General features: G+C 46.5%; 1 protein-coding gene across 10 annotated transcripts in view; it reads right to left on the bottom strand.

Moving 5' to 3' along the window:
- FAM178B (family with sequence similarity 178 member B) overlaps positions 1 to 26,112 on the bottom strand; it is a 245,345-nt gene that overhangs the window by 73,590 nt on the left and 145,643 nt on the right. For all 10 annotated transcript variants that reach the window (XM_087875813.1, XM_087875808.1, XM_087875815.1 and 7 more), the window contains one exon: positions 493 to 583. In XM_087875813.1, coding sequence (XP_087731939.1) covers positions 493 to 583 — 91 coding nt within the window. The remainder of the gene's footprint in view (positions 1 to 492; positions 584 to 26,112) is intronic.

Genomic DNA, 26,112 nt, shown 5'->3' with positions numbered 1-26,112 from the left:
GCAAATGTGAGCGTGCACCTCCGTGCATGCGCAGGGCCTTCCGTGCATGTGCAGAGCATCAAAAATGTGGATAAATGGGACGTGATTATGTCTGGGTGGGTGGGCAGAGCCTCCCACAGGGGCCGATACCGGTTTGCCTGAACTGGATAGAATCAGCTGAATACCAGCACTGCTCCCGTTGGAAAGAGCCGAGGTGGCGCAGTGGTTAGGGTGCAGTACTGCAGCTACTTCAGCTGACTGCTAGTTCAGCAGATCAGCGGATCAAATCTCACCGGCTCAAGGTTGACTCAGCCTTCCGTCCTTCTGAGGTGGGTAAAATGAGGACCCAGATTGTTAGGGGGCAATACGCTATTTAGTATACTGTCTTTGGTGTAAGCCCCCCAGAGTCCTCGGAGAGTGGGCGGCATAGAAATATGAGTAATAAAATAAAGAGAGCCAGTGAAACCCCACCCCTGACCCTTTCCTTCTCTTCCCTTGGTTTCCCAAACTAACCTGGATTTCTTCTTGCCAGAAGTTTGGGTCCGTCTTCATCTTTCCAAGCAGCTTCATAATGAAGTAGAGGCTGAGGTTTCTGCGCAGTTGTCTGGGGAGGAAGGACAGGGGAAACGTTCATCAGCGCTCTTCTAACTTGCCTTGGTACTCCTTTCACTGCCCGGGGCTCAGTTGACCATGGAGAGGGCAAATTCCAATGGTTTCCCTACCTCACCTGCCCCAATGCCTTTGGTTTTGCTAGCAAGAGGAAGGGGCCATCATCCAGGGGAGCTATTCTGACAGGTTCTGGCGAATCGGTACCGGAAAGTTTGAGCAGTTCAGAGAACTGGCAAATACCACCTCCGGCTGATCGAAGAGTGGGATGGGAATGGAGATTTTGCAATATTCTTCCCCCAAGAGTGAGGTGGGAATGGGGATTTTGCAATATCCTTCCCCCAGGAGTAGGGTGGGAATGGGGATTTTGCAATATCCTTCCCCCAGGAGTGGGGTGGGAATGGGGATTTTGCAGTATCCTTCCCCCAGGAGTGCGGACGGAATGGGGATTTTGCAGTATCCTTCCCTGCCATGCCTACCAAGCCACGCCCACCAAGCCACACCACGCCCACCAAGCCACGCCCACAGAACCGATAATAAAAAAAATTGAATTCCAACATCCTCTTTGCTAGCCAGGTAAGACGGACAGCCAATAAATGTCAACAAACGAAGAGATCAATATACAAATAGCAAAAGAGGAAGATCCAACCGAGAAGACAGTGAGAACCATCAATTGGGTTTAAACAATTTTATTGGTTTATAATATAGCGCACAAAGAAAAGACAAAAGGAACTGGTGGGGAAATTAGGGAAGGGAAAAGGGAAAGAGACGAGTGGGGGAAAAGCAAGGAGAAAAACAAATAAAAAGGCATTGACTTCCAACTCTCTTTGGTACAGAAGAATAAAACATTAATTATCAAACCTCAACTTTTAACTTTTATATAATTGCATATGCAGTGAGAATAATTAATCAAAGGGAACAGTTTCCCAACCACCATTTGACCGGGATGGTCCAAGATACCAATAGCACTTAGACTTATATACCGCTTCATAATGCTTTACAGCCCTCTCTAAGCAGTTTACAGAGTCAGCCTATTGTCCCCCAACAATCTGGGTCCTCCTTTTATCCACCTCAAAAAGGATGGAAGGCTGAGTCAACCTTGAGCCTGGTGAGATTCAAACTGTCGAACTGCAGGCAGCCAGCAGAAGTGGCCTGCAGTACTGCACTCTAGCCACTGCGCCACCAAGATCTCCTGCTTGAGTAGGGGATCGGACTAGAAGACCTCTGAGGTCCCTTCCACGTTCCATGTTATGTCTCAGGTGCTCAGGTCTTGGGCCGATCCTAATGCCACCTTCCTGAAGATGGATCCAGCGGTGGGTTTCCAATATTATTACCAACTGTTCGCCATGCACATGCTTCCGCGCATGTGATTTGCTCAAAAACGTGGCTAAATAGAACAGCATTACATCCTATCACACTCGAATCGGTACGAACCGGCTGAATCCCACCTCTGGATGGATCCTTTTGGTAGCTACAAAGACAGTGAGGTGCATCACATGTCTAGGTGAATAGAAGGGAGAAGAGGTCGGTGGGAGTTTCCCATCTAATCCATCTCAACCGACCTCACAAAGCAGGTGGGGGGTTAATGGTAGACACCCCTCTGCCCTCTCGAGCTAAATAAACGCCCACAGTTGAATCTCTGTCGTCAAGCTCTCAGGCTTACACTCACCTCTTCTATTTTGCAAGTGCCACAGATGCATCCTGTTTCCAGACTGAGCTCCAGAGAACTGCACTGTCTCCATTAACAACACGAGGTCACTCATTACAAGCCTGTTGTGGTGAGCCTGGTTCCCATTCTTGGTCCCAGCAGTCTCGTGGAAGCAGGTCTTGACACTGATACAGATTAACAGAGTTGGAAGGGAGCTTGTAAGTCATCTAGTCGAACCCCCCCACACCCAAACAGGAGACCCTACACCATTTTTGACAGGTGGCAGTCCAGGCTCTTTTTGAAAGCTTCCAGGGATGAAGCTCCCACAACTTCTAAAGGCAACTTCTGTTCCATGGGTTGATTGTTCTCACTGTCAGGATGTTTCTCCTTATTTCCACGTTGAATCTCTCCTTGTTCAGTTTCCATCCATTATTCCTTGTCTGGCCTTCGGGTGCTTTGGAAAATAGACTGAACCCCTTCCTCCTCTCTGTGGCAGCCCCTCAAATATTGGAAGATGCTCTCATGTCTCCCCTGGTCCTTCTCTTCATTAAACTAGACATACCCAGTTCCTGCAACCGTTCATCGTATGTTTTAGCCTCCAGTCCCCTAATCCTCTTGGTTGCTCTTCTCTGCACTCTTTCTAGAGTCTCCACATCTTTTTTTATACTGTAGTGACCAAAACTGGATGCAATACTCTAGGTGTGGTCTTACTAAGGCTTTATAGAGTGGTATTAGTACCTCCCTTGATCTTGATTGTATCCCTCTGTTAATGTAATTTAGGATTGCATTGGCTTTTTTGGCTGCCGCCACACACTGCTGACTCACATTTAACTGGTTGTCCACTAAGACTCCAAGATCCCTCTCACTGTTACTGCTTTGCCTGCATCCTACCTTAAGGAACTGAACATTAGTTAAATCACCTACGGACGCTTTGGGGAGGCAGACTGCAAAATGCCTTTTTTGATGATGGAGGATGCTACTAGCGAGAGAGCTTGGCAATCTGGAACGTAGTTGAGTGGTTAAAGACGCTGGGCTTGTTGGCTGAAAAACCAGCAGCCCAGGTTCGAGACCCGAGCACCACGTGACAGGGTGAGCTCCCGTCCTCGCCTCAGCTCGGGCCCACCTAGTAGTTCGAAAGCATGCAAAGGCGAGTAGATAAACAGGTACCACTGGGGAGATAACAGCACTCTGTGATGTCAGGCTGACCACTTGACCGCAGAAATGTCTTCCGACAGCGCTAGCTCAAATGGTCTTGAAATGGAGATGAGTAGTGTCCTCTAGAGCAGGGGTGTCAAACTCAAGGCATGGGGGCCAGATCCGGTCTGCGGGGTGCTTAGATCTGGCCTGCGGGGGCGCCCTCAAAACAGCAAAGGACCAGCCCACGGTGCCTCTGCCAGCAAAAATGGAGCTCGGGAGGGCAGCGGGCTCCGTTTTTGCTGGCAGAGGGTTGCAGAAAGCCATTGCAGCCAAAAATGGAGCTCAAAACACTGTTTTCACTGACAGAGTGCTTGGGCCACCACAGGCACCCCACAACACGAGTGACGTCGAGATGGCCACGTCTATCCTGGCCCCCCAAAGTTAAACACAACCCTGATGTGGCCGTCAATGAAATTGAGTTTGACACTCGTTTTAGAGTCAGCAATGACTAGTGGAATAAAATCCGCAGGGACTCCTTTTTTTTTCTTCAAAGAGGATCTTAAGAAGAGGTTAATTTTTAAATCACAGGCCCTTCTGTCTTAGGAATTTGGAAGCAGGACCTCAGAAAGTCCCTTAGGATGATTAAAAAACCATAAACAGGTCCCAATAGTCTGGCAAATTATGCTTGCCTTTGTCCTTTAGAAATGATTAGAAGGTTCTTCTCACTTCTTCTCACACCCCATGTTTTAACTAAGAGCTTGGAAGAAGAGAACAGATGCAGATCTTAACGCTTGTTGTGGTCCGCCAGCAGCCTGCAGAGCTGGCAGCGGAGTCAGACAGTGAGGAGGCTGGGGAGGAACATGGGCCAGTCCTGGAGGCTGTGGAAGGCCCGGATGAGGGCTCTGCGTCGGAGGCAGAGATGGGGCCAGGGCCATCAGGGAGGGATGCGCCGACTCCGGAGCCTCCAGAGGCTGACAGTAGAGAGGCCGAGGAACAGGAGGAGCCTGTTCCTAGTGCACGTATGAGAAGAGCTGCCAGAAGGCAAGAGCAGCTACAGCAAAGAGGACGACTCGGGAGTAGGGCCAAGAGATGATTGGTCCCTCCCATAAGGCTTAAAACAGACCATCAACAGCTCTTCGGATAAACTGAGAATGAGTTAATTCTCAGCTATTTTAATAAAATCTGTTTGTTTTTTGGAACTGTTTTGCATTTAATATTAACTACGTGGGCCTGGGTCACAACAACGCTGAGATAAGTAACTTGAGGAAGCCATGAGGCTGTTTGTTCCTCTGGATGGGTAGTCCTCGACTTATGACTGTACTTAAGCCCAGAATTATGGGCATAAATAGTTGCAGTTGTTAAACAGGTACCATGTGACCGGACTTGACTTGACAGCATGTTTTCCAAGTGGCCGTAAAGTGAATGTCGTCATTAAGGGAATCCATTTTACCCAACAGGCGTTTTTGTCAGAAAGCGGAAGTGAATGTCAGAAATCAGCACAAAAACAGTCGGGAATTTCGGTCAAGGGACCCTGGGATGCTGCAAACAGCAGGAAAAGGGGAATCTGGTTGCTAAGGGCCCAACATGTGAGCATGGGACCCACAGGGGGAGGAGGGGGTTGTAACTTCGAATTCGGATCGTTAAATGCCCTTTGGGGGGTTGTTGTAATTTCAAAGCGTTGCTAAGCAACTGGTCGTAAGTCGAGGAGTACCTGTAAATATTCTGTGTTGCTGAAGAAACGGCTTCCCACGTTCCTCCTGCGGAAGCCATCTCTTAGGAATTGTGTAAATACTGAACTGTTGGTACGTGTGTGCAATCCTGAAATCTGGCACAGTGTGACAATTGCTCCTAAAGGCAAGCTGCCTGCAGCAGACGTGTGGATGGAGACCTACACTGAGATTTCATACCTCTCTCTCTCTCTCTCCCCTTCTCCCTTCCACTCCTTCTCTCTCCCCACTACTCCTCTCTCTCTCCCCCTTACCCTCCCTACCACTCCTTCATCTCCCACTCTCTACCTACTCTCTCCCTCTCTCTCCCTTCCTCCCACTCCTTCTCTCTCCCTCTCTCTTTGCCTACTACTCTCTCGCTCTCTCCCTCCCTCTCCTCAGTACTCCGCTTGCACTCTCGCACTGTTCCTCCCTCCCTCCCACTCCTTCTCTCTCCCACTCCTTCTCTCTCTCTCTCTCCCTTCCCTCTCTTTCTCCCTTTTCCCCCTTTCCCTCCCTCCCACTCCTTCTTTCTCTCTCCCTCCCACTCCTTCTCTCTCCCACTCCTTCTCTCTCTCTCTCCCTTCCCTCTCTCATTCTCCCTTTCCCCCCTCTCCCTCCCTCCCACTCCTTCTTTCTCTCTCCCTCCCTCTCCCTTTTTCTCTCCCACTCCTTTTCTCTCTCCCTTCCCTCTCTTGCTCTCTCCCTTCCCCCTCTCCCTCCTTCCCACTCCTTCTCTCTCCCTTTCTCCCTCCCACTCCTTCTCTCTCCCTCCCTCTCCCCCTTCCCTCCCACTCCCTTTCTCCCTTCCTCTCCCTCCTTCTCTCTCTCCCTCCCACTCTCCCTCCCACTCCTTCTCTCCCTTTCACCCTCCCACTCCTTCTCTCTCCCTCCCACTCCCCCTTCCCTCCCACTCCTCTCTCCCTCTCCCTTCCACTCCCTTTCTCCCTTCCTCTCCCTTCCTCCCACTCCTTCTCTCTCTCCCTCCCTCCCATTCCTTCTCTCTCTCCCTCCCTCCCATTCCTTCTCTCTCCCTCCCTCCCTCCCCTCTCCCTCCCTCTCTCACACACACACAAATAAAAAGCAATTCTGTAAGATGCAAAACCCGAGGTGCCTGCAGAGTACGTTCAAACAAGCCAAGACCACAGCTGCCCTCTCGCCCAGGCCTTGTTTTCCTTTATTTAAACTATATTTGTAGTGTGCCCTTCATAAAAATACGCCCTTGAGCAATTTGCCAGACGTCGCGAGGTATAAAACAATAAAAGGATGAAGGCATGAACAGGCGTCGAGACATATTAAAACAGCAAGGAGTGACCATAAAATAAAATCCTAATAAACGGAGGATAAAATCAATACAGAGCTGAGGGCGACAAGAGCATTTTATTCTAATATAATCAAGTAATAAGGAAATGTAGTTATTTATTTAGGGAAAGGGGCAGAAAATGTAATTTTTTAAACCATCGCTTGTCCTGTTTGTTTGTCGGGCATACAGGTAATCCTTGGTTTACAACTATTCGTTTAGTGACTCCCCGAAAAAAATGATCAAAATTCAGACGATTGGCAACTGACTCATATTTATGACGGGTTCTGGGGTCACGTGACCCGATTTTCGCAACCTTCCGGTCAGCAGAGTCAACGGGGAAGCCAGAGTCACTTAACAACCACGTGATTGCCTTAACACCGCAGGGATTCACTTAACAACGGTGGCAAGGAAGGTCTCAGAATGGGGCAAAAGGCATTCAACAATTGTCTCGCTTAGCGAGACGGAAATATTGGGCTCAATTTTGGTCGCAAGTCGAGGACTACCCGTAGTAAAAAAAGAATAATAAAAGATTTGGTGGAACAGCTGAAAATTTGCTCTGCTCTCTTTTCACGGAGGTTTTCGAGCCTTCAGCTTCTAAACGTTTCTCGGAAAACAGCATTGGGGGAAAGCTTTGATTTCAATTAGAAAAGAGAAGAACAGTTTGGCCACCCTGGGGGCGACGAAGAAGGCTGTTTTTCTACCATAATTATAACTAGCCCTACTTGTTCTTATTTCTCCAGAGACTCGGGACATGTAGAAACAGATGCAGGGTTACAAAACGCTTTTAATGTTTATTTTCTTAGCTAAAACCTGTAATTCCGTTCCACCCACACACGCCCATTCCTGCCTCCCCATCTCATCCCAAAGTCCGGCTGGCCAGGCTCGTCTCGAGTTCCAAAAGATTCGAGGTGGGAACAGAAGTGGCGTTCACGGAATTTTAACACCGGTTCGCCGCACACCAAAAATGTGCGTGCACGCCTTCTGCGCACGTGCTTTGCTCACGGGCGCGGCTTACACGCATGTGCACGGCTTAGAAAACATGACTAAATAGGATAGCATAGTGCCAGGGTAGGTGGGTGGGCGGGGCCCAAACTGGTCCGAACCGGCTGAATACCTCCACTGGATGGGAACAGGGGTGGGTTCCACTTACCTTTACTACCAGTTCACAGCGAGAGTGCGCACGCTTCTGCACATGCACAGAAGCTTCTGTCCATGCGCAGATCGCCCATGATGACATCGTGGCAGGTGGGCGGAGCCTCCTGCCGGTTTTACTACCAGTTCTATAGAACCAGACCGAACCGGGAGCAACCCACCACTGGGTGAGAAGCCTATCATCCACTACTCTGCCTTTTGTGCAATTGCCTTTAAGTACTACAGTTCCCAATTGCTTTTACGGATTCCGAGTTGGCTTGGCTGGGCCTTTTCTTGGTAGATTTCCACGAATCACTGCCTCCTCCAATACACTGCGGAACCATCTCTTTGCTTAAGGTGCTTTCCCTTGTTGAGATTGTCCTTCCAATATTTTTATGCACGCGCGCGCATGCATGTCATCCTCACACACCTAGGTACGTACACTAATAACAGCAGGGTCACAAATCTGATCGTGTGAACAAGAGGCTGCTCATGGTTCAGGAAATCAGAAGTCGTGGGAGCTTCACCCCTGGAAGCTTTCAAGAAGAGACTGGACTGCCATCTGTCGGAAATGGTGTAGGGTCTCCTGCTTGGGCGGGTGGGAGGGGTCGGATTAGATGACCTACAAGATCCCTTCCAACTCTGTTACTCTGTTATCTATTCAGTTGAAGCAGAAGTGAGCAGAGGATCCCAGCTGCATCATCAAGAGCGTTCTCCAAAGGAAAGGAGATTAAACTATCCATCTTTTCTTTCTCTGGGTGATTTCCACGTTTTTATGGAAGCTTCGGAGGGATTCTGAACACAAAGAACGACTTTGTCGGAAAACAACATTGACAGTCTTGCTGCACTTATCTCTGGTTGGCGTCTTCTGCTTTTGATCTTTTGCCAAGAGAAGCCTTTGGCAGTTTGCCTAATTATACCAAGGTTGGTGATTAGACTGAAGAATTTGTGTTATGAAGAATTTGTTTTAATTTAGTTTGGACTATGCTGAGAATGAGTTAATTCTCAGCTGTTCTAATAAAGTCTGTTTGTTTTCGAACTGTTTGCATTTAATTCTAACTACTTGGGCCTGGGTCACAACACTTATAAAGCGATACTAAGACTCCACATGGTTTTGATTCTCCTCTTCTGGTTTATACAAGTTGGGTAGAGCTGAAGTGTCTAACGCGGTTCCTGACTCATTCCTGCCTACCCCAATTACACACATCGAGTGATGCAAACTAGGACAATGGGCGATCAAATAAAATGCACTCGACTGGCACAATGCACAGAATGCCCTGTATTTCCTTCCTTGATACACAATTTGCATTCTCTCGTCAGGGAAAACCGGTGTTTAGCACGCTCCTCTCTGTTCAAAGGAATTGTGCTCAGAGCAGGTGGCACAAACCCTGACAGTGCCACGCGGGTGGCTTGCGTGGCATGCTAAGCAAAGGAATGCACAGAGCCTTTGGGAATGTACGGCATCCAAATAAATACATTAAAAACAAAAGGGAAAAAAAAATCAAATGAAAGAAATGAACAAACCCGGAAAAACAAGTCCCGCTGTTGGTGCCCGAGATCCCAGCCCCGAAAAAAGGGGCATCTGAATCAGGTCTAGGAAACTGGAGCCCAGAAGCACCCAAAACTGTGCCCAGCCCGGAGAGACCCACGTGTCCCATGCTTAATGCAGCAATTGAAACCGCCTGGATTTCTATCGTCGCCAAAGTAATTATTGCTTCATTCGTTAAATTGGAAAAAAAAGGGTGATTGCGCATTCCTTTGCAGCTGTTAACACTAATGCTCAGGAACGGCGGTTCTGAATTATAAACAGAATTAGAATGGATGGACTGAGCTTCCTTATTTCTCTTTAATTTTTTTTTTTTTAAAAGAGTTTATGATAAGATAAAATGCAAATAGAAATTATGAACGTTAAAGAAGAGAAATGAAAGGGGGGGGGGAAGAAGGGGCGAACTCCGAATTTTTTGGGTGCTGCAGAATGCAGGAAAAAAATTAGAGCCTCAACCGTTCGCTTTCCATTTGAAAAAGTTTCAAGCCATTTGCATAAAAAGATCATTCTAGTTGGTGTAGGGCAGGGGTCAGCAACCTGCGGCTCTGGAGCCGCATGTGGCTCTTTCATCCCTCTGCTGCGGCTCCCTGTTGCTGATCGGCTCCACAATTGATAGGGCTTTCGGTTAGGACAGGTAAGAGGAAAAAGGACGCCGTGCTAGGAGGAGACTCTATGGTGGGGGAACCGACTTCCGGTCGGCTCTAAAATTGAACGGGGGGCTTCCGGTTAGGACCTTTGTTTTTCTTTGAGTGTTTTTAAGGTTGCTGACTCCTGATGTAAGGTTTCCTGCCTAAGATGGTCTACAGATGGTATACAGGTAGACCACAATTGAGCCCAAAATTTCAATTGCTGAGACAGTTGTTAAGCGAGTTTGGCCCCATTTTACTTTCTTGCTATGGTTGTTAAGCGGCAGTTGTTAAGTTGTTATGCAGCTGTGGTTGTTAAGTGAACCTGGCTTCTCCATCGATTTTGCTTGTCAGGAGGTTGCAAAAGGGGATCACGTGAGCCCGGGTCACTGCGACCGTCATAAATATGAGTCAGTTGCCAAGGATCTGAATTCTGATCACCTGACCATGGAGATGCTCAACGGTCGTAAACATAAGAAACGGTCATAAATCACTTTATGTATGCCAAGGACTATCCGTAACAGCAATAGCACTTAAACTTATATACTGCCCCATATTCCTTTATAGCACTTTCTGGACAGTTTACAGAGTCAGCCTCTTGCCCCCAACAATCTGGATCCTCATTTTACTGACCTCAGAAGGATGGAAGGACGAGTCAACCTTGAGCTGGTCAGGATTGAACTTCCTGGCTGTGGGCAGAGTTTGCCTGCAATGCTGCATTCTAACCACTGCACCAACACTGCTTCCTCCCTCCCTCCCTCCCTTCCTTCCCAAGCAATAGCACTTAGACTTATATACTGCTTCACCGTGCTTTTACAGCCCTCTCTAAGCGGTTTACAGAGTCAGCCTCTTGTCCCCAACAATCTGGGTCCTCATTTTACCCACCTCGGAAGAATGGAAGGCTGAGTCAACCTTGAGCAGGTCAGGATCGAACTTCCTGGCAGTGGGCAGAGTCTGCCTGCAATACTGGCTTCTAACCACTGCGGCACCGGGAAGGAGAAGGAGAAAGGGAATAAGAGAAAAGGAAGGAAGGAAGGAAGGAAGGAAGGAAGGAAGGAAGGAAGGAAGGAAGGAAGGAAGGAAGGAAGGGAGGAGGGAAGGAAATAGCAATAGCACTTAAACTTATCTACCGCTTCACAATGCTTTACAGTCCTCTCTAAGAAGTGTACAGTGTCAGCCTCTTGCCCCCAACAATCTGGGTCCTCATTTTACACACCTCGGAAGGATGGAAGGCTGAGTCAACTTGAGCAGGTCAGGATCGAACTCCTGGCAGTGGGCAGAGTCAGCCTGCAGTATTGCCTTCTAACCACTGACCCAAGAGGGTCAGGGGAGATAGCTCCCCTGAATGGACTTGCCAGAGGTTGCCCTGCCAGCCTCCGGTGCCTGTGACACCCATTGTTTAGAAATCTGAACTCTGAGCCCAGTTGGACCCTTATCCAAAGTCAAGATCAGGGAAGGGAAACGCTGCTCCTCCTTCCTGTAAGAGCTGTGTGTTTCCAAAAAAAGAGAATTTCCTAGACGGTGACTAAAATAGGGAGACGTTGGCAGTGGGATCCGTATTCTCCCTAGAAAGGCTGATCCGGTGCCAAAGTTTCCATCTCTCCATGTTGCGCTAAAAACATCAGAGACTTCCTAACAGGTTTTATGTTAGGTTTTGCACATTTGCTTTTCAAAGCAAAATTTTCTTGGACTGCTGTGCGTCTAACAGATTCTAACAGACTAACGGAGTTAGTCACCCAGACTGGACTCAAACGCAGCGAACTTGGGGTTTGCTGGGAGTTGGGTAGACTTCAACTCCCATAATTCTTCAGCTCAAAATTACTGGGGGGTTTGAAAAACATTTGATCTCAAGCAAAGTTTCCCAGGACTTAAGGTTGTACAGTAGTGGCTAAAATTGTGGAAAACTTTTGTGGAAAAGTGTATTTTCTAAAACTAGCTAATACCACCACTTTCTTCTGGAGTAGTACCCTAAAATTATATATCAATGGAAAGATACTTTAATCAAGAATGTAATGCAATAACTTTTCAGAAGGATTTGCTATTAGAATAGCAATTACAGCATAAAGAAGAAAAGGGGAACATGTAGAAAAACCAAGATATACAAAAATGATCACCGTAGAAAAAACCGAGATATACAAAAATGATCACCATGTCAGTTAATACTTCGTTGGGTAACCTTTAGCATGAATGACGGCCTTACAACGTCTTCCCATGGAGTGAACCAAGTCTTTGAGTTCTGCAGCTGTTCTAATGTGAAACCAAGAATGAATGATGGCTTCTATTAACTGGGTTTTATTGCTGGGTTGCTTCTGACTAACCAGTTTCTTTCGTCGGTTCCATGGATTTTCCATTGGGTGAAGGTCTGGGCTATTCCCAGGCCATTCCAGCAGTGGAATAGGATTATCTTGAAACTCCTAGAGAAGGCGGTGTTATTAGCCATCAAACCTCCAAAATACAATTTCCCCAAAAGGTTTCCACAATTTTGGCCACTACTGTACTGTCTTCACTTGGGAAAAAAGCCCCCTTCCCTGCCCCTTAATATCAGCTTTCGGCACACGAAGGGCTTCTACCTGTGTGGGGTACAGCAAGAGTTCAAAGAGAAAGCACTCTCTATTTTCAAACACGCAACAGGCATTTTCATAATAATAATAATAATGATGCTAGCGATTTGCGATATTATAAAATGAAAAGAGCGCCGAGGGGAGAATGAAGCAATAAAGTGACCTCTTGAAAAAAAAGCCGAAGGGGGGAATTTTAGCTCTTGACGTGATTCACAGGAGCTGTTTACAGGGCCAATGGCGGAGGCCGCTGGGACCGATCGCTTTGCTCCGTGTCTGTGGAGATTCTCAGTCATCCAGGTCGTGGTTGTCTCAAAAGCCTTGGTAGTACAGTGGTCTAAAGCACCCTGTTATTAAGACCAGCTGCCTGCAATTACTGCAGGGTTCGAATCTCACCAGGCTCAAGGTTGACTCAGCCTTCCATCCTTTCTAAGGTAGATGAAATGAGGACCCAGATTGTGGGGGCAATAAGCTGACTTTGCATAAATATACAAAAGGATGAAGGCTATTGCTTAACACATTGTAAGCCGCCCTGAGTCTCCGGAGAAGGGCGGCATATAAATCAAATTAAAAAAATTTTTTTTAAAAAAGTGCTTTTTTTCAAAACAAAGTCAACGTTTCATACATATATAGATACATCCTCTTCTTTGGGTAAGAGAATCCATTTAACCACCCCGCTTCTCTTTGCTGGGGGAATAATATTCAACCATTGAATATTGAACTAATTTTTGAACTAATTGAACTAACATTCAATATTAGGCAGACGTCTTTGGACAGCGCTGGCTCATCGGCTTTGAAACGGAGACGAGCACCGCCCCCTAGAATCAGGAACGACTAGCACATATGTGCGAGGGGAACCTTTACCTTTTTAAAGGGCCGTCAGCAACATTCCCAGGTGAGTTTTCTCTTATTTCCAACCTGAGGATGGGACCAGGTGGAGCACTCCAGGTGTTTGGTTCAAGAATTTGAGTGTGGGGAACAAAGGCGGCATTAGGGCTGGGGAGGGGGCAAAGGAGGGGGGGAGCTGAAACCATGGTGTGGATGCACCAAGCAAGATCCTGAGCCTAGTTTAGCTCAACAGACAGAAAAACTGTAATTTAACACCAGCTGTCTGCAATTAAAGTAAGATCAAATCTCGCTAGGCTCAAGGTTGACTCAGCCTTCCATCCTTTTTAAGGTAGGTAAATTGAGGACCCAGTTTGTGGCAGCAATAAGCTGACTTTGTATAAATATACAAAAGGATGAAGGCTATTGCTTAACGCATTGTAAGCCGCCCTGAGTCTCCAGAGAAGGGCGGCATATAAATCAAATTTAAAAAAGAAAAGAAAAGATCCATATAGCCGGCTGGCTTGTAATCCGATTTCTGCTAGTTATGAGCAACTGCAGCGTCTCAATTGTCCATTTTAATGTATGTCGCAGGACTACCAGATTCAGTAAACGGCTTTGTTCCCTAGGCCATCCATCTGTCTGGTAAACTCGCGAGATTCGTTTTTCTCGCCATGCACATGTATACATCTGAACTACACTGTGGAAAAGCTGGAAAAGCAAGAGAGAATCTTTCCTCTTTTTTTTTTTTTGCAGTTACGGATCATTTGACAAGACCGAGTTGGTCCCACGTCGCCTTGTCAAGATCCAACCTTGTGTGAAGCTGCGGGTGGAGGGGAACGTTTTGGACAACCAGGCCAGTCCTTGTGGCTCAGACTGTTGCAGGTGCGACTTGTGGCCCGGGGCTGAGTTTATTGAGATATACGTGGCCTTGTGCATCACTCCCCTTTTGACTAATAAGCCAGAGGACAAATGACTTATTTTAGAATTGTTTGGGGGGGTGGGAGAGAAAGAGAGGGAGAGAGAGAGAGAGACAAACACAATCATTATTCTTCGCGTGTGTCAAGGTTGTGTTACAGCTTGTCTAGCCAGCCAAATGACTTTGTGGGAATCAGGTTAGCGCTCAGTCCCGTGAGCCTTATCTGGATCTTGCCAACGGGTTTCCATGCTGATTTTTCGTTTGTTATCTTATTTCAGGCCGCTCGGTGACAGTAATTTGATGGGCTACAGTAATTTGATGTAGCTCCTAGCCTGCTTGATACGATCCTGCTCGGAAAAATAAACCTAACAGCGTCAGGATATTCCCCACACGGCCTTATTTCAGATTATTGGCTTGGTGGGCCGTCTACCAGCCCTACGTAAGGTGCTTCTAGGATTTTGCTTGTCATCTCCCATTCAAGCGCTGACCTGTTCTGATCCTGCTTAGCTTTTCAAGGTCAAGCAAGGCTGTTAAGCTTGCCACCTACCCCTTAGTGATAAATGCAGGGACATCTCATTGACTCCAGGGCAATGGAGCACTGTTTTTGAGAGTTAATTGACTGCAAAGAGATGTTGGCCACATTGAGCTGCGAAGAAGCTGAGCCCAACATCACCCTAGAGGTTTAACCAGGGGCTGCCCCAAAGAAGAGGGAGTCAAGCTATTCTCCAAAGCACCAGAAGGCAGGACAAGAAGCAATGGGTGGAAACTAATCAAAGGGAGAAGCAACTTAGAACTAAGGAGAAATTTCCTGGCAGTTAGAACAATTAATCAGTGGAATATCTTGCCTCCAGAAGTTGTGAATGCTCCAACATTGGAAGTTTTTAAGAAGATGTTGGATAACCATTTGTCTGAAGTGGTGTAGGGTTTCCTGCCTAAGCAGGGGGTTGGACTAGAAGACCTCCAAGGTCCCTCCCAACTCTGTTATTCTATTCTATTCTATTCTATTCTATTCTATTCTATTCTATTCTATTCTATTCTATTCTATTCTATTCTATTCTATTCCTTTCATTCTTTATTCTATTCTATTCTATTCTATTCTATTCTATTCTATTCTATTCTATCATTCTTAATTCTATTCTATTCTTTCATTCTTAATTCTATTCTATTCTTTCATTCTTAATTCTATCCTATCCTATCCTATCCTATCCTATCCTATCCTATCCTATCCTATCCTATCCTATCCTATCCTATCCTATCCTATCCTTCATTCTTCTATTCTATTCTATTCTATTCTATTCTATTCTATTCTATTCTATTCTATTCTATTCTATTCTATTCTATTCTACATTCCATTCCATTTTTATTATTCTATTCTATTCTATTCTATTCTATTCTATTCTATTCTACATTCCATTCCATTCCATTCCATTCCATTCTATATTTATTATTCTATTCTATTCTATTTCATTCCATTCCTTCTATTCTATTATTCTATTCTGTTTTTTATTTGAAGACGTTTTGCTTCTCATCCAAGAAGCTTCTTCAGCTCTGACTGGATGGTGGGGAATGGAAGGATTGATACCCCTTGCAGACAGCTGGTCATTTGCATCCTTTTAGAGGTCTATTGATGAACACCCTTCGAATGGTGTGGGAATAGGAATGGATTTCCAGAGGAAAAAGAATTGCAGACTACAGGAACCAGGAGCACCACTCAGGTGACCCTGAGGACACAGATAATCCTCTAAGCGCTTCAAGGACCCTCTAAAAGGATGCAAAGACCAGGTGTCTGCAAGGAAGATAAATCCTTCCATTCCCCACCATCCTGCCAGAGCTGAAGAAGCTTCTTGGATGAGAAGAGAAACGTCTTCAAAGAAGACCCAGAAACTCCAGTTGCCTCCTGAAAAAAAGCACCTTTGGGTTGGGAAAAGAGGGTATCAGGGCAGGAGGGGCTCAGTCATGGGTTAATGCCAGCACGGTTTTCTGCTGTCAGATGGAGAAGTGAGGCCACCAACATAGCCTTGAGCCAAGGCCTTCAAACACCTAACCGACCCAGAGAGTGGAGTAACTTTAAATGCTAGATTCTCAGCATCTCCCGCCATGGACTTTTGAATGAAGACTTCTTCTGCTGGGCTGTTTGGCCGATGGCAATCCTTCAAGTTGTGTTTCTGCATTACCGTTTGGCCCAATCCCAGGAAGTAAATGGAAGAGAGCAGTGCAACATCTAATGGGTCCGTTGGGACTTGAAATTTGCAGCCTAACCTGCCTCAAATCTTTCCTTCTCTCATCCATCATCCCCACCCCGCCGCGCGAGGTGGCAGAGACGCTGGTTCTAATGGAAGCACTTCAAGAAGAGCTCGCTAAAAGGTAGATTACGGGGGATCTATTCCTCTTAACTGGCCACACATCTTTCTTGAGAGAGCAGGATCTCTTAGGCCTCCGAAAAGACGGTTTTGTCTTTGACATCACCCCATCTCAGAAGGGTCCCCCAACCCAAACGAAGAACCAATTCAGGACCATTTGAAGTGACGCCATGGGAAAAAGTGACTTACGACCATTTTTCACATTTACGACAGTTATAGCATCCCTATGGTCATCTGATTAAAATTCAGACACTTGGCAACTGACTCATATTTATGATGGCTGCAGTATCCTGGAGGGGCCATGTGACCTTCTGACGAGCAAACTCGATGGGTAAGCCACATTAGTGTATTAGTTTATTACTGATGCGGAACTGGCCGTAATTGTATGAATGGAAGGGACTAAACCAATGTTTCTCAAACTTGGCAATTTTAGGATGTGTGCACCTCAACTCAACATCTTAGAGTTGCCAAGTCTGAGAAATACCAGGACTAAACCAAAAGCAGATAAGTCACATTGTGGAACAGTTGTTGTTGCTGTTGTTAGTTGCCAAGTCGTGTCTGACCCATCGCGACTCCATGGACAATGTTCCTCCAGGCCTTCCTGTCCTCTACCATCCTCTGGAGTCCATTGAAGCTCACGCCGACTGCTTCAGTGACTCCATCCAGCCACCTCCTTCTCTGCTGTCCTCTTCTTCTTTTGCCCTCCATCGTTCCCAGCATGAGGCTCTTCTCCAGGGAGTCCTTCCTTCTCATTAGGTGGCCAAAGCATTTGAGTTTCCTCTTCAGGATCTGGCCTTCTAAAGAGCAGTCAGGGTTGATCTCCTCTAGGACTGACCGGTTTGATGGCCTTACAGTCCAAGGGACTCGCAGGAGTCTTCTCCAGCACCAGAGTTCAAAGGCCTCAATTCTTTGGCACTCAGCCTTCCTTATGGTCCAACTTTCACAGCCATCCATTGCAACTGGGAAAACCATCGCCTTGACTATACGTGCTTTCGTTGACAGGGTGATGTCTCTGCTTTTTAGTATGCTGTCTAGATTTGCCATAGCTTTCCTCCCCTTTCCTGTGCTTAATAGGCTGCATTAAACACAGCAATCTTTTCCCACCTGCATTCTTCTCCCCGTCCCCGCCACAAATTCTGGATATTTCTGCCAGGGGTGTCTGCAGGTGTCAGAATTTGCAAGATAATGTGCACCGCGCTATAAACCGAGGCCCGCCCTACGGATGCTGCTAATTTCTGCAAAAAAAGAAAAGAAAAGAAAAAAATCTCTAATGGCCATAAACAAAGGCAACAAATACACCCTTAACATTCACGATTGGCTCATTTTCAAATTCCATTTTAGCTTCGCGTGCGTGTGGGTTTTTTTTTTTTTTTCCTTTTCAAAATTTCTTCGCCTTCCTGTTCCTGCTTCTGAGCCAAAGTGCACATTTGAGAACCGGTACAGCTAAGAATCCATCCCGTGCACGCACACGTTTCTCTCCCCCCTCCTCTTTTTTTTTTTTTTTTTAATGATGCTTCCACAATGCAGCTAATCGAGCGACATTTATCCTTCTTACGTTGTTTCGCTTCCTGATGGGATTAATTGCAAGGGTTGCAAAAACGACGTCCTTGCGCAATGGATAACCCGAAAGGATGAACAGAACGGGACGGCGACATATTTGGAATCCAGGCAACTCTGGACAGGTCCGCCAACTTTATTTAATCCTTTTTATCAGCCGCCTCAATCACCAGAGTAACTTTATATTGTTGGACAACGATCAGAAACGATGTCCAACAAGAGTAAACATATTTTTAAGGGGAATATATGGTACTCCTGGTGAAGGAAACAGTACAGAGAAACGGTTCGCCAAGTAAAATCACAAATCACCCTGGAGCAATTTTCCTAAGGAACGACAGGGACAGGGGCTGTGAGGGCTTGAGAGGAAATACCCTTCCAAAGGGCAGGGACCCAGAGAAGACGCGTCTTCATGAGTTCCCAAAATGATACCCCTTTGGTGATGGGATCCAGAACAAGCCAAACCTGCAAGATCTTAGCAGATCTGGAAGTATGCTACTCACATTGTCTTCTATTTTCTGTTATGGATTGCACCAGTAGAGGCTAAACCAATTTTGTTGTATGCATGATGTACAATGACAATGAAGGCTAATATTATTATTATTATTATTATTATTATTATTATTATTATTATTATTATTATTATTATTATTTTGTTATTATTCATTAAACATGAAACTCAGTCAACTGAACATTCAAAAATGCGTCACAAATACCATTGAATGGTTGATAGGGGTTGCTGCCAGCGTCCTAGGGATCAACCAAGTATCTTCTTAAAATATATGATGTTCCCAGTAGCACAGTTTTTTGCAGTTCCACTGGTGTTATTGCAGGAAGTTGCAATTTCTTGATGTGTTTTGTAAAATTCTTGGACATGGTACCAAGTGCCCCGATGACAATGGGTATCACTGTGACATGTTTCATCCATAATCACATAGTTTCGATGGCCAAGTCACAATATTTTGTGATTTTTTTTCCTTCTTCTTCTTTCTTCTTCTTCTTCTTCTCCTTCTTATTACTACTACTACTACTATTACCAGGCCACAAGCCACGATAGGTTTTATAAGTGACAGCTCATAGCTTCAGTTGCATTTGTCTGATGCTCAGGAATCAGTGTAGCTGGAGAAATATGTTGCCTCGGGCAACTTAAGGCACACCCATAATTACTTATTCCGCTGCAGTCTGGACCAAGTGTACATTCTCTGTGGTATTCAAGGGCAGCTCTTGAAACAGCACATTACAGTAGCCCCAAGGAGAAATGAACAAGACGTGAGTGAACATGAGAAAGGCCTCCAGAACAAGCAATGGGAGTAACTGTTGCGCCAGATGTATTTGTGCAAAGGCTGCCCTGACCTTTGCTGGCATTTGGTTGAGTTACTCAACTTATCCAGGTGATCCTGGGCCACAAAAGCAATAGCAATAGCACTTAAGACTTATATATTGCTTTCCAGTGCTTTGCAGCCCTCTCTAAGTGGTTTACAGAGTCAGCCTCTTGCCCCCAACAATCTGAGTCCTCATTTTACTGATGTCAGAAGAATGGAAGGCTGAGTCAACCTTGAGCCTGGTATGATTTGAACTGCCAAACTGCAGGCAGCTGACAGGCAGCAGAAGTAGCCTGCAGTACTGTACTCTAACCACTGCGCCACCGTGGCTGAAGAAGGAGCTGTATGAGTCCTTTCTTTCAGGAGGAACCAGTCCCTTGTCTGAATATGGGTCAACTGGAGATGTTCTGTCCGTAGCGACCCCAATGTGCTCTCTTCCACTTTGAGTCTATGCTTCTGTGCTTACATGGAACCGAGAAAAGACCTATGCACGTATCACTGAGACGGGGCTCCAGTCATGGGGAGTGGAAGGAGGGCAGATGTTTTTCTGCTCTGAGTGCCAGAAGAAACCCGGGGAACTGGGGAATCGGAGACCCGAGCAGTGCAACCACCTTTGCTCCTCTACCTTCAATGAACCTGGCTGGCCCCATGCCATGGGTTGTGTTCTGAGCTAGGCTTTCCCAGCAGCACGAAGCCGAGTCCTCGTCCCGATAAACCCCTTTTATTTAATTTACAGTGAATTCCTCTCCAGCAAAGTCTTTCCTCTCCCACAGCCTTTCAAGATAGTTCACCATGACCGACCTTTATCGGGCTTGGAGAGTGGCCAGGCCAATATCTTTCAGACTCCCGCAATACTTGGCAAGAATGCAGGAATGAATGAATGGTCTCCTGCAAACTCCACTCCCCGTTCGCTCCTCTTTTATTCCCTCTGGGAGGGGCCCTTCATCGTCCACCTGTGGCATTACTCCCTAGTCGACCCTTGTTCTTTAGCTCTTCCCTTCGTCTGGCAACTCTGTGCATGCGCACCCTGGGAACAGGCTCCAGCTGTTCCTCTGCCTCACTGATGTCTGACTCCGAAGGCAGCTGATATCTGTCATATGGCCCTGGCCCCATCTCTGCCTCTGACCACTCATCCGAGCTTTCCCCAGACTCCAGGACTGGCCCATGTTCCTCCCCAACCTCCTCACTGTCCGACTCCGCTGCCAGGTCTGCCGGCTGCTGGTGGGCCACGACATACGTTCTCCCTATTGAGTTAGGCAAAGGTAGGGCTATTGGTGGCCTCCAAGATACCCGAAGATCAGTTTGCTTGGCTAGACCACAATTAAAATCCCTCCATCCTGAAGTCCCATCCCAATCAAGATTGCTGCTTGCAGTTTTCCCATTGTTAATGGTCACAAAGAATCTTGGCTGGAGTAAACCCAGCAATTTTGTCCACATCCTCCAGCTGATAGTAGGTCAGTTGGAGTGTGGGAAAAAGAGGAGGCTATCCAGGCTTTATTTGTGCTCTCCTGCCTCTGCCCCGCCATGATTTCAAAACAACAGAGCCTGCAGTCCTGATGCAGATGATCTGAAGCCCCAGAGCATATTGTCCTGTGGGGCAGTTTGCAGGTTGATCCCAGCAGCGACCAAGGGGAGAAATGAAGCTCAAGACAGATTAATCTCTCGGTAGAAAAAGCGGAATCTACCTTTGACTGGGCACAACCTTCTTTGGCAGGCAAGGAGCCACAGAAAAAATGGGGAACACGGAGAAAAGGAAAAGGGGACGCAATGTGCAGTTATGGGACCACTAGGAAGATGCAAGAGAGACCCCCTTGGAAATCAAGGAGGATGCTAACCGGCTACGCCCAATGCACCAAACCTAGCCCAGCTTAATAACATTTAATCGTTGTCATCATTGCACACTTTGTACCCAAGTTGAGAACCCTATGAAATCTTTGGGGGATGGCTGGGTCAGGCAACGTAGTAAGATTAACTTCCCACCGCTTGCTGAATCATAACTAGGCAATCTTTCTTTAGCTGTCTCCAGGAGGATGTGTGAAACCTCTTCTACCGGCTAAGTGTCACCGGAGGAGAAAGAGCGGAAGGCAAGCTTGAGGCGTATTCCCAAAGGATGGATGGGTGGATTTCATGAATTTCAGAGAACATAAGCTGCTCTTTATCGTCGCCACTAAAATTAGCTGCTCAGCCCTTCCTGCTGACCCCAGTTCATATGTGTATTAGAGAGAGAGAGAGATGGAGGCGGCTTTTTTTACGTCTCTTCCTCCAAACTGTTACTTGGAATGAAGCAAACTCAGATGATAGATGATAGATGGATGGATGGATAGAGGTAGGTAGGTAGGTAGGTAGGTAGGTAGATAAGATAGATAGATAGATAGATAGATAGATAGATAGATAGATAGATAGATTAAATAGATTAGATAGATACAGAAAGACAGACAGACAGACAGACATTCCAGTATCTAAGGGATTTCCACAAAGAAGAGGGGGTCAAACTATTCTCCAAAGCACGCAAAGGCCAGATAAGAAACAATGGATGGAGACTAACCAAGGAAAGAACCAGCCTAGAACTGAGGAGAATTTACAGCCTTCTGATCTCCCTCATAGAGTGATACTACACTTCAGAGAGTGACTTCACGGTACTATTACTGTAGCATGCCTTCCATCGTTTTCATTTGGCATTTTAAGAAATGCTAATTGGGAGTCTGTTTTCCCTCCTGTAACTCCTTCCCACCACCTTTCTATAAATACTGCTGCTTGGAGGATCTGTCAAACTCAGGATTTCCAGCATGGAACCTTTGGCAACCTTGGGAGAGTACGAATACTGAGCTTGGTTCAAAAAGAAAGAAAAAGAAAGAAAGAAAGAAAGAAAGAAAGAAAGAAAGAAAGAAAGAAAGAAAGAAAGAAAGAAAGAGAAGGGAGGGAGGGAGGAAGAAAGTAAGGAAAGAAAGAAAGAAAGAAAGGAAGGAAGGAAGGAAGGAAGGAAGGAAGGAGGAAGGAAGGAAGGAAGGAAAGGAGGGAGGAAGAAAGGAAGGAAGGAAAGAAAGGAAGGAAGGAAGAAAGAAGGAAGGAAGGGGAGAAAGAAAAAAGGAAAGGAGTGAGGGAGGAAAGAAAGAAAGGAAGGAAGGAAGGGAGGGAGGGAGGACGGAAGGAAGAAAGAAGGAAAGGAGGGAGGGAGGGAGGGAGGAAGGAAGGAAGGAAAGAAAGAAAGAAGGAAAGGAGGGAGGACGAAAGGAAGGAAAGAAAGAAGGAAAGAAGGAAGGAGGAAAGGAGGGAGAGAGGAAGAAAGGAAGGAATGAAGGAAAGAAGGGAGGGAGGAAGGAAAGAAAGAAGGAAGGAAGGAAAGGAGGGAGGGAGGGAGGAAGGAAGAAAGAAGGAAAGAAAGAAAGAAAGAAGAAAGAAAGAAAGAAAGAAAGAAAGAAAGAAAGAAAGAAAGAAAGAAAAAAAGAAAGAAAAAAAGCAGTCTCTACAAAGCGAGAAATGGGACGATCAACATAACCATGATTTCAAATGGAAATAACACACACACACACACACACACACACACACACACACACACACACCCTCATAGCTTCTGGCACAATGCCTTCTGCAAGGATTTTTTTTCCCCCTTCCAAAATCAGCCACCAGTTAACCCTCAAAAGTTTTGCTGTTTAACTGGCGTGTTTCCCTGCACATAACGGTGGTTGAAGAGAGGCTGACAGGGGCCCCATTTGGAACTGCACGGAGCTGAGTGAAAGGATATAAGGAGGAGACGATGATAGCAGGGGCAAAAAAGGTTTAGATATATACTATAGAATTAGACCAGAAGTCTTCAAACTTGGCAGCTTTAAGACTTGTGGATTTCAACTCCCAGCTGGCTGGAGAATTCTGGGAGTTGATGTCCACAAGTCTTAAAGCTGCCAAGTTTGGAGACCCCTGAATTAGGCAAATGGCAGAAACTTTGGGAAAGAAATTGTAAATTGACAAGGGCAACTACACACCAGGAAAATTTCTATAAAATGTTTTATAGGTGGCATTTACCGCCGGCTAGATTAGCAAAGATGCTTAAAAACATGTCCGCCAGATGTTGGAAATGTAACCAGACAGCAGGGACGTATTATCATAGATGGCGGACATCAGTGGTGGGATTCAAATAATTTAACAACCGGTTCTCTGCCCTAATGACCGGCTGGGTGGGCATGGACATGACGGACGTGGCTACGGGTGTGTGACAGGCGGCACTTGGCCTCCTGCACACCCCTGGGAGCAAAAACGGGGCGCAGGGGGGGGCCGCTGCTCCCCGTGCGCCGTTTTGGGCCTAGTAGGCCTTCCTGCAGCCTCCTGGGAGCAAAAACGGGCTGTGAGGGGAGAAGGGGGGCTGCGCCACACACCCCTGCGTGCCCCATTTTGGGCCCAGTAGGCCTTCCTGCAGCCTACTCGGAGCAAAAACAGGGTGCGGGGTGGGGGGGAGGCTACGCCACCCCCCCCCGCGCCCTCCGTTTTGGGCCTAGTAGGCCTCCCTGCAGCCTCCTGGGAGCAAAAATGGAGTGTGTAGGGACTCCTGGAAGTGGCTGGGAGGGGCGGGGCAATTTAACAACCGGTATGCCCAATCCGGCTGAATCCCACCACTGGTGGACATGTGTAAAAGCAAAGAAATGTTGGACAAAAATACGTACATGGTTAGAAAAAATGTTAAAGCAACACATAGATTATAACCCAGAAATATTTTTGTTAGGCATAATACCAGAAAAGTACGATAAAGGGAATCTATACTTCATATTACCGGTGCATGTTTTGACAGCAGCAAGAATTGTGTATGCACAATATTGGGACAATGAGGAAACGCCCACAGAAGACGATGTAATTTAAAAAAAAAATTAGATTGTGCAGAAATGGATAGATTGACATTAAAAATGAAAGAAAAAGAAAAACACAAGAGTATTTTCGAAAATGGGACTTGTTTTACAACTGGTTGGATAGCAGAGGTAGAAATTAGGCGTGGGAAAAGTATTATTATATATATAAATAAAATGATCCAGACAATACGCTGTTCACTAAGCACTTATGTATGTAATTTGAACATATATAAACAAACTGTTAAAAAACAAAAAAGGAGAGAATTTAGCATTTGCAAACAGGGAACGATTCAAGGTTAAACTGCAGAAAGTTGGCTTGAAGAGCAACCGTTTTTAAGAACAAACTTAGTTATACCTCATTGCAGCTGGAACGCCGTTCGGAACCCACAGAGCTCCAAAAGGAACCTTGCGATTGGCGGGTTTTGTTTCTGTGGGAGTAGAAATGGACGGCGTGTGCCTTTGGATGCACTCCCGGTGCGCGAGGCTTTTTAAAATGTTTATAAGAACAGACGATCGGGCAAACCAGATGAGATGGAGAGAACGTTTTCTGCTTTTTCGGGGTTTTATATACAGTATGTCACAGAAGTGAGCACGCCCCCCTCACATTTTGTAAATATTTAAGTACGTCTTTTCACATGACAACACTGAAGAAATGGCACTTGGCTGCAATGTAAAGTAGTGAGTATACAGCTTGTAGAACAGCGTAAATGTGCTGTCCCTTGAAAATAACGCATTTGGACATTATTGCTTAGGGGTGTACTCACTTTTGTTGCCAGCAATTTAGACATTAATGCAGTGATGGCTAACCTTTTTGCCATCGCCTGCCAGGAGTGTGGGGGGGGGCGCATGCCCACACCCATAATTCTATGCGCCCCGCCCCTGCGCATGCAACCCCCTGCTCTTGGCACGTGATGGCATGATAGGTCCATTTTTTGCCCTGCCCAGCCTCCAGAGCCTTTCTAGGAGTCTGGGGAGGGTGAAAACAGCCTTTCCCATCCACCCGGAGGCCGAAAATGGCCCGTTTGCCAACTTCTGGTCCCACTCGAAGTTGGCAAAAGGGCCGTTTCTGGCCTCTGGAGGGGTGGGGAAGGCTGTTTTCGCCCTCCCCAGACTCCCAGAAAGGCTCTGGAGGCTGGGGGGAGGGAGAAAAAGAGGCCTTCCCCACCATCCCCCGAGGCCCTCCGTAGGCAGGAAACACCCAGTTTCCCAACTTCTGGTGGGCCCAGAAGGCGGAGCTGAGCTCACGTGCCCACCGATATGGCTATGCGTGCCACCTGTGATACGCGTGCCACAGGTTTGCCATCACGGCATTAATGACTGTGTGTTGCGTTATTTTGAGGGGACAGCACATTTCCACTGTTATACAAGCTGTGTACTGACTACTTTACATTGTAGCCAAGTGCCATTTCTTCAATATTGTCACGTGAAAAGATGTACTTAAATATTTTTAAAAATGTGAGGGGGTGTACTCACTTCTGTGATATATTGTATGTATAACTGAAATTTCGCTCTGCCGTGAAAGTCGCTTCCCCCCCCCTTCCTTGCCATTTAAAGAGAAAGATACGGAGCTGCTTGTATGGTTTTCACCGTTAATAGAAAGCAGCTGGGGAAAGCTGAATGGGGAAGGTAAAAGCAATCCCATCCAAAAGGATTAAGGTGAAATACGAAAGCATCCTTGCTAAGCACTCAGCTCCAATTAAATTCGCCATCTCCCAAATGCTACATTTGCTCCCGCACAGAAGACTCGGTTCTTGGATCTGAGATAACCTCCTGCAGCCTTTCAGATGTGTTAAGAGTTCAGAGCCTGATCAGAAACAGTCGACGGGTCAGACTTCAGAGAAGGATTCTAGGGGTTGGAAGGCCGACCGTGCTGGGGTTGACCCTAAGTGGAGGTAGGGTGGCTGGGTTAACCAAATGAGTTGTCAAGATCCATGCGGTCTCCAGAAACGATCCCGGGAATTTAAAGTGCATGAGGAGGAACGCTGACAAAGACTGGCAATAGTACTTAGACTTACATACCGCTTCACGGTGCTTTGCAGCCCTCTCTAAGCGGTTTA

The sequence above is a fragment of the Pantherophis guttatus genome, chromosome 9, assembly GCF_059756535.1.
Source record: "Pantherophis guttatus breed Tessera chromosome 9, ASM5975653v1, whole genome shotgun sequence".
NCBI lineage: Eukaryota > Metazoa > Chordata > Lepidosauria > Squamata > Colubridae > Pantherophis > Pantherophis guttatus.
Note: the sequence above shows the minus strand (reverse complement) of the source record. Positions and strands in the feature narration are given on the sequence as shown.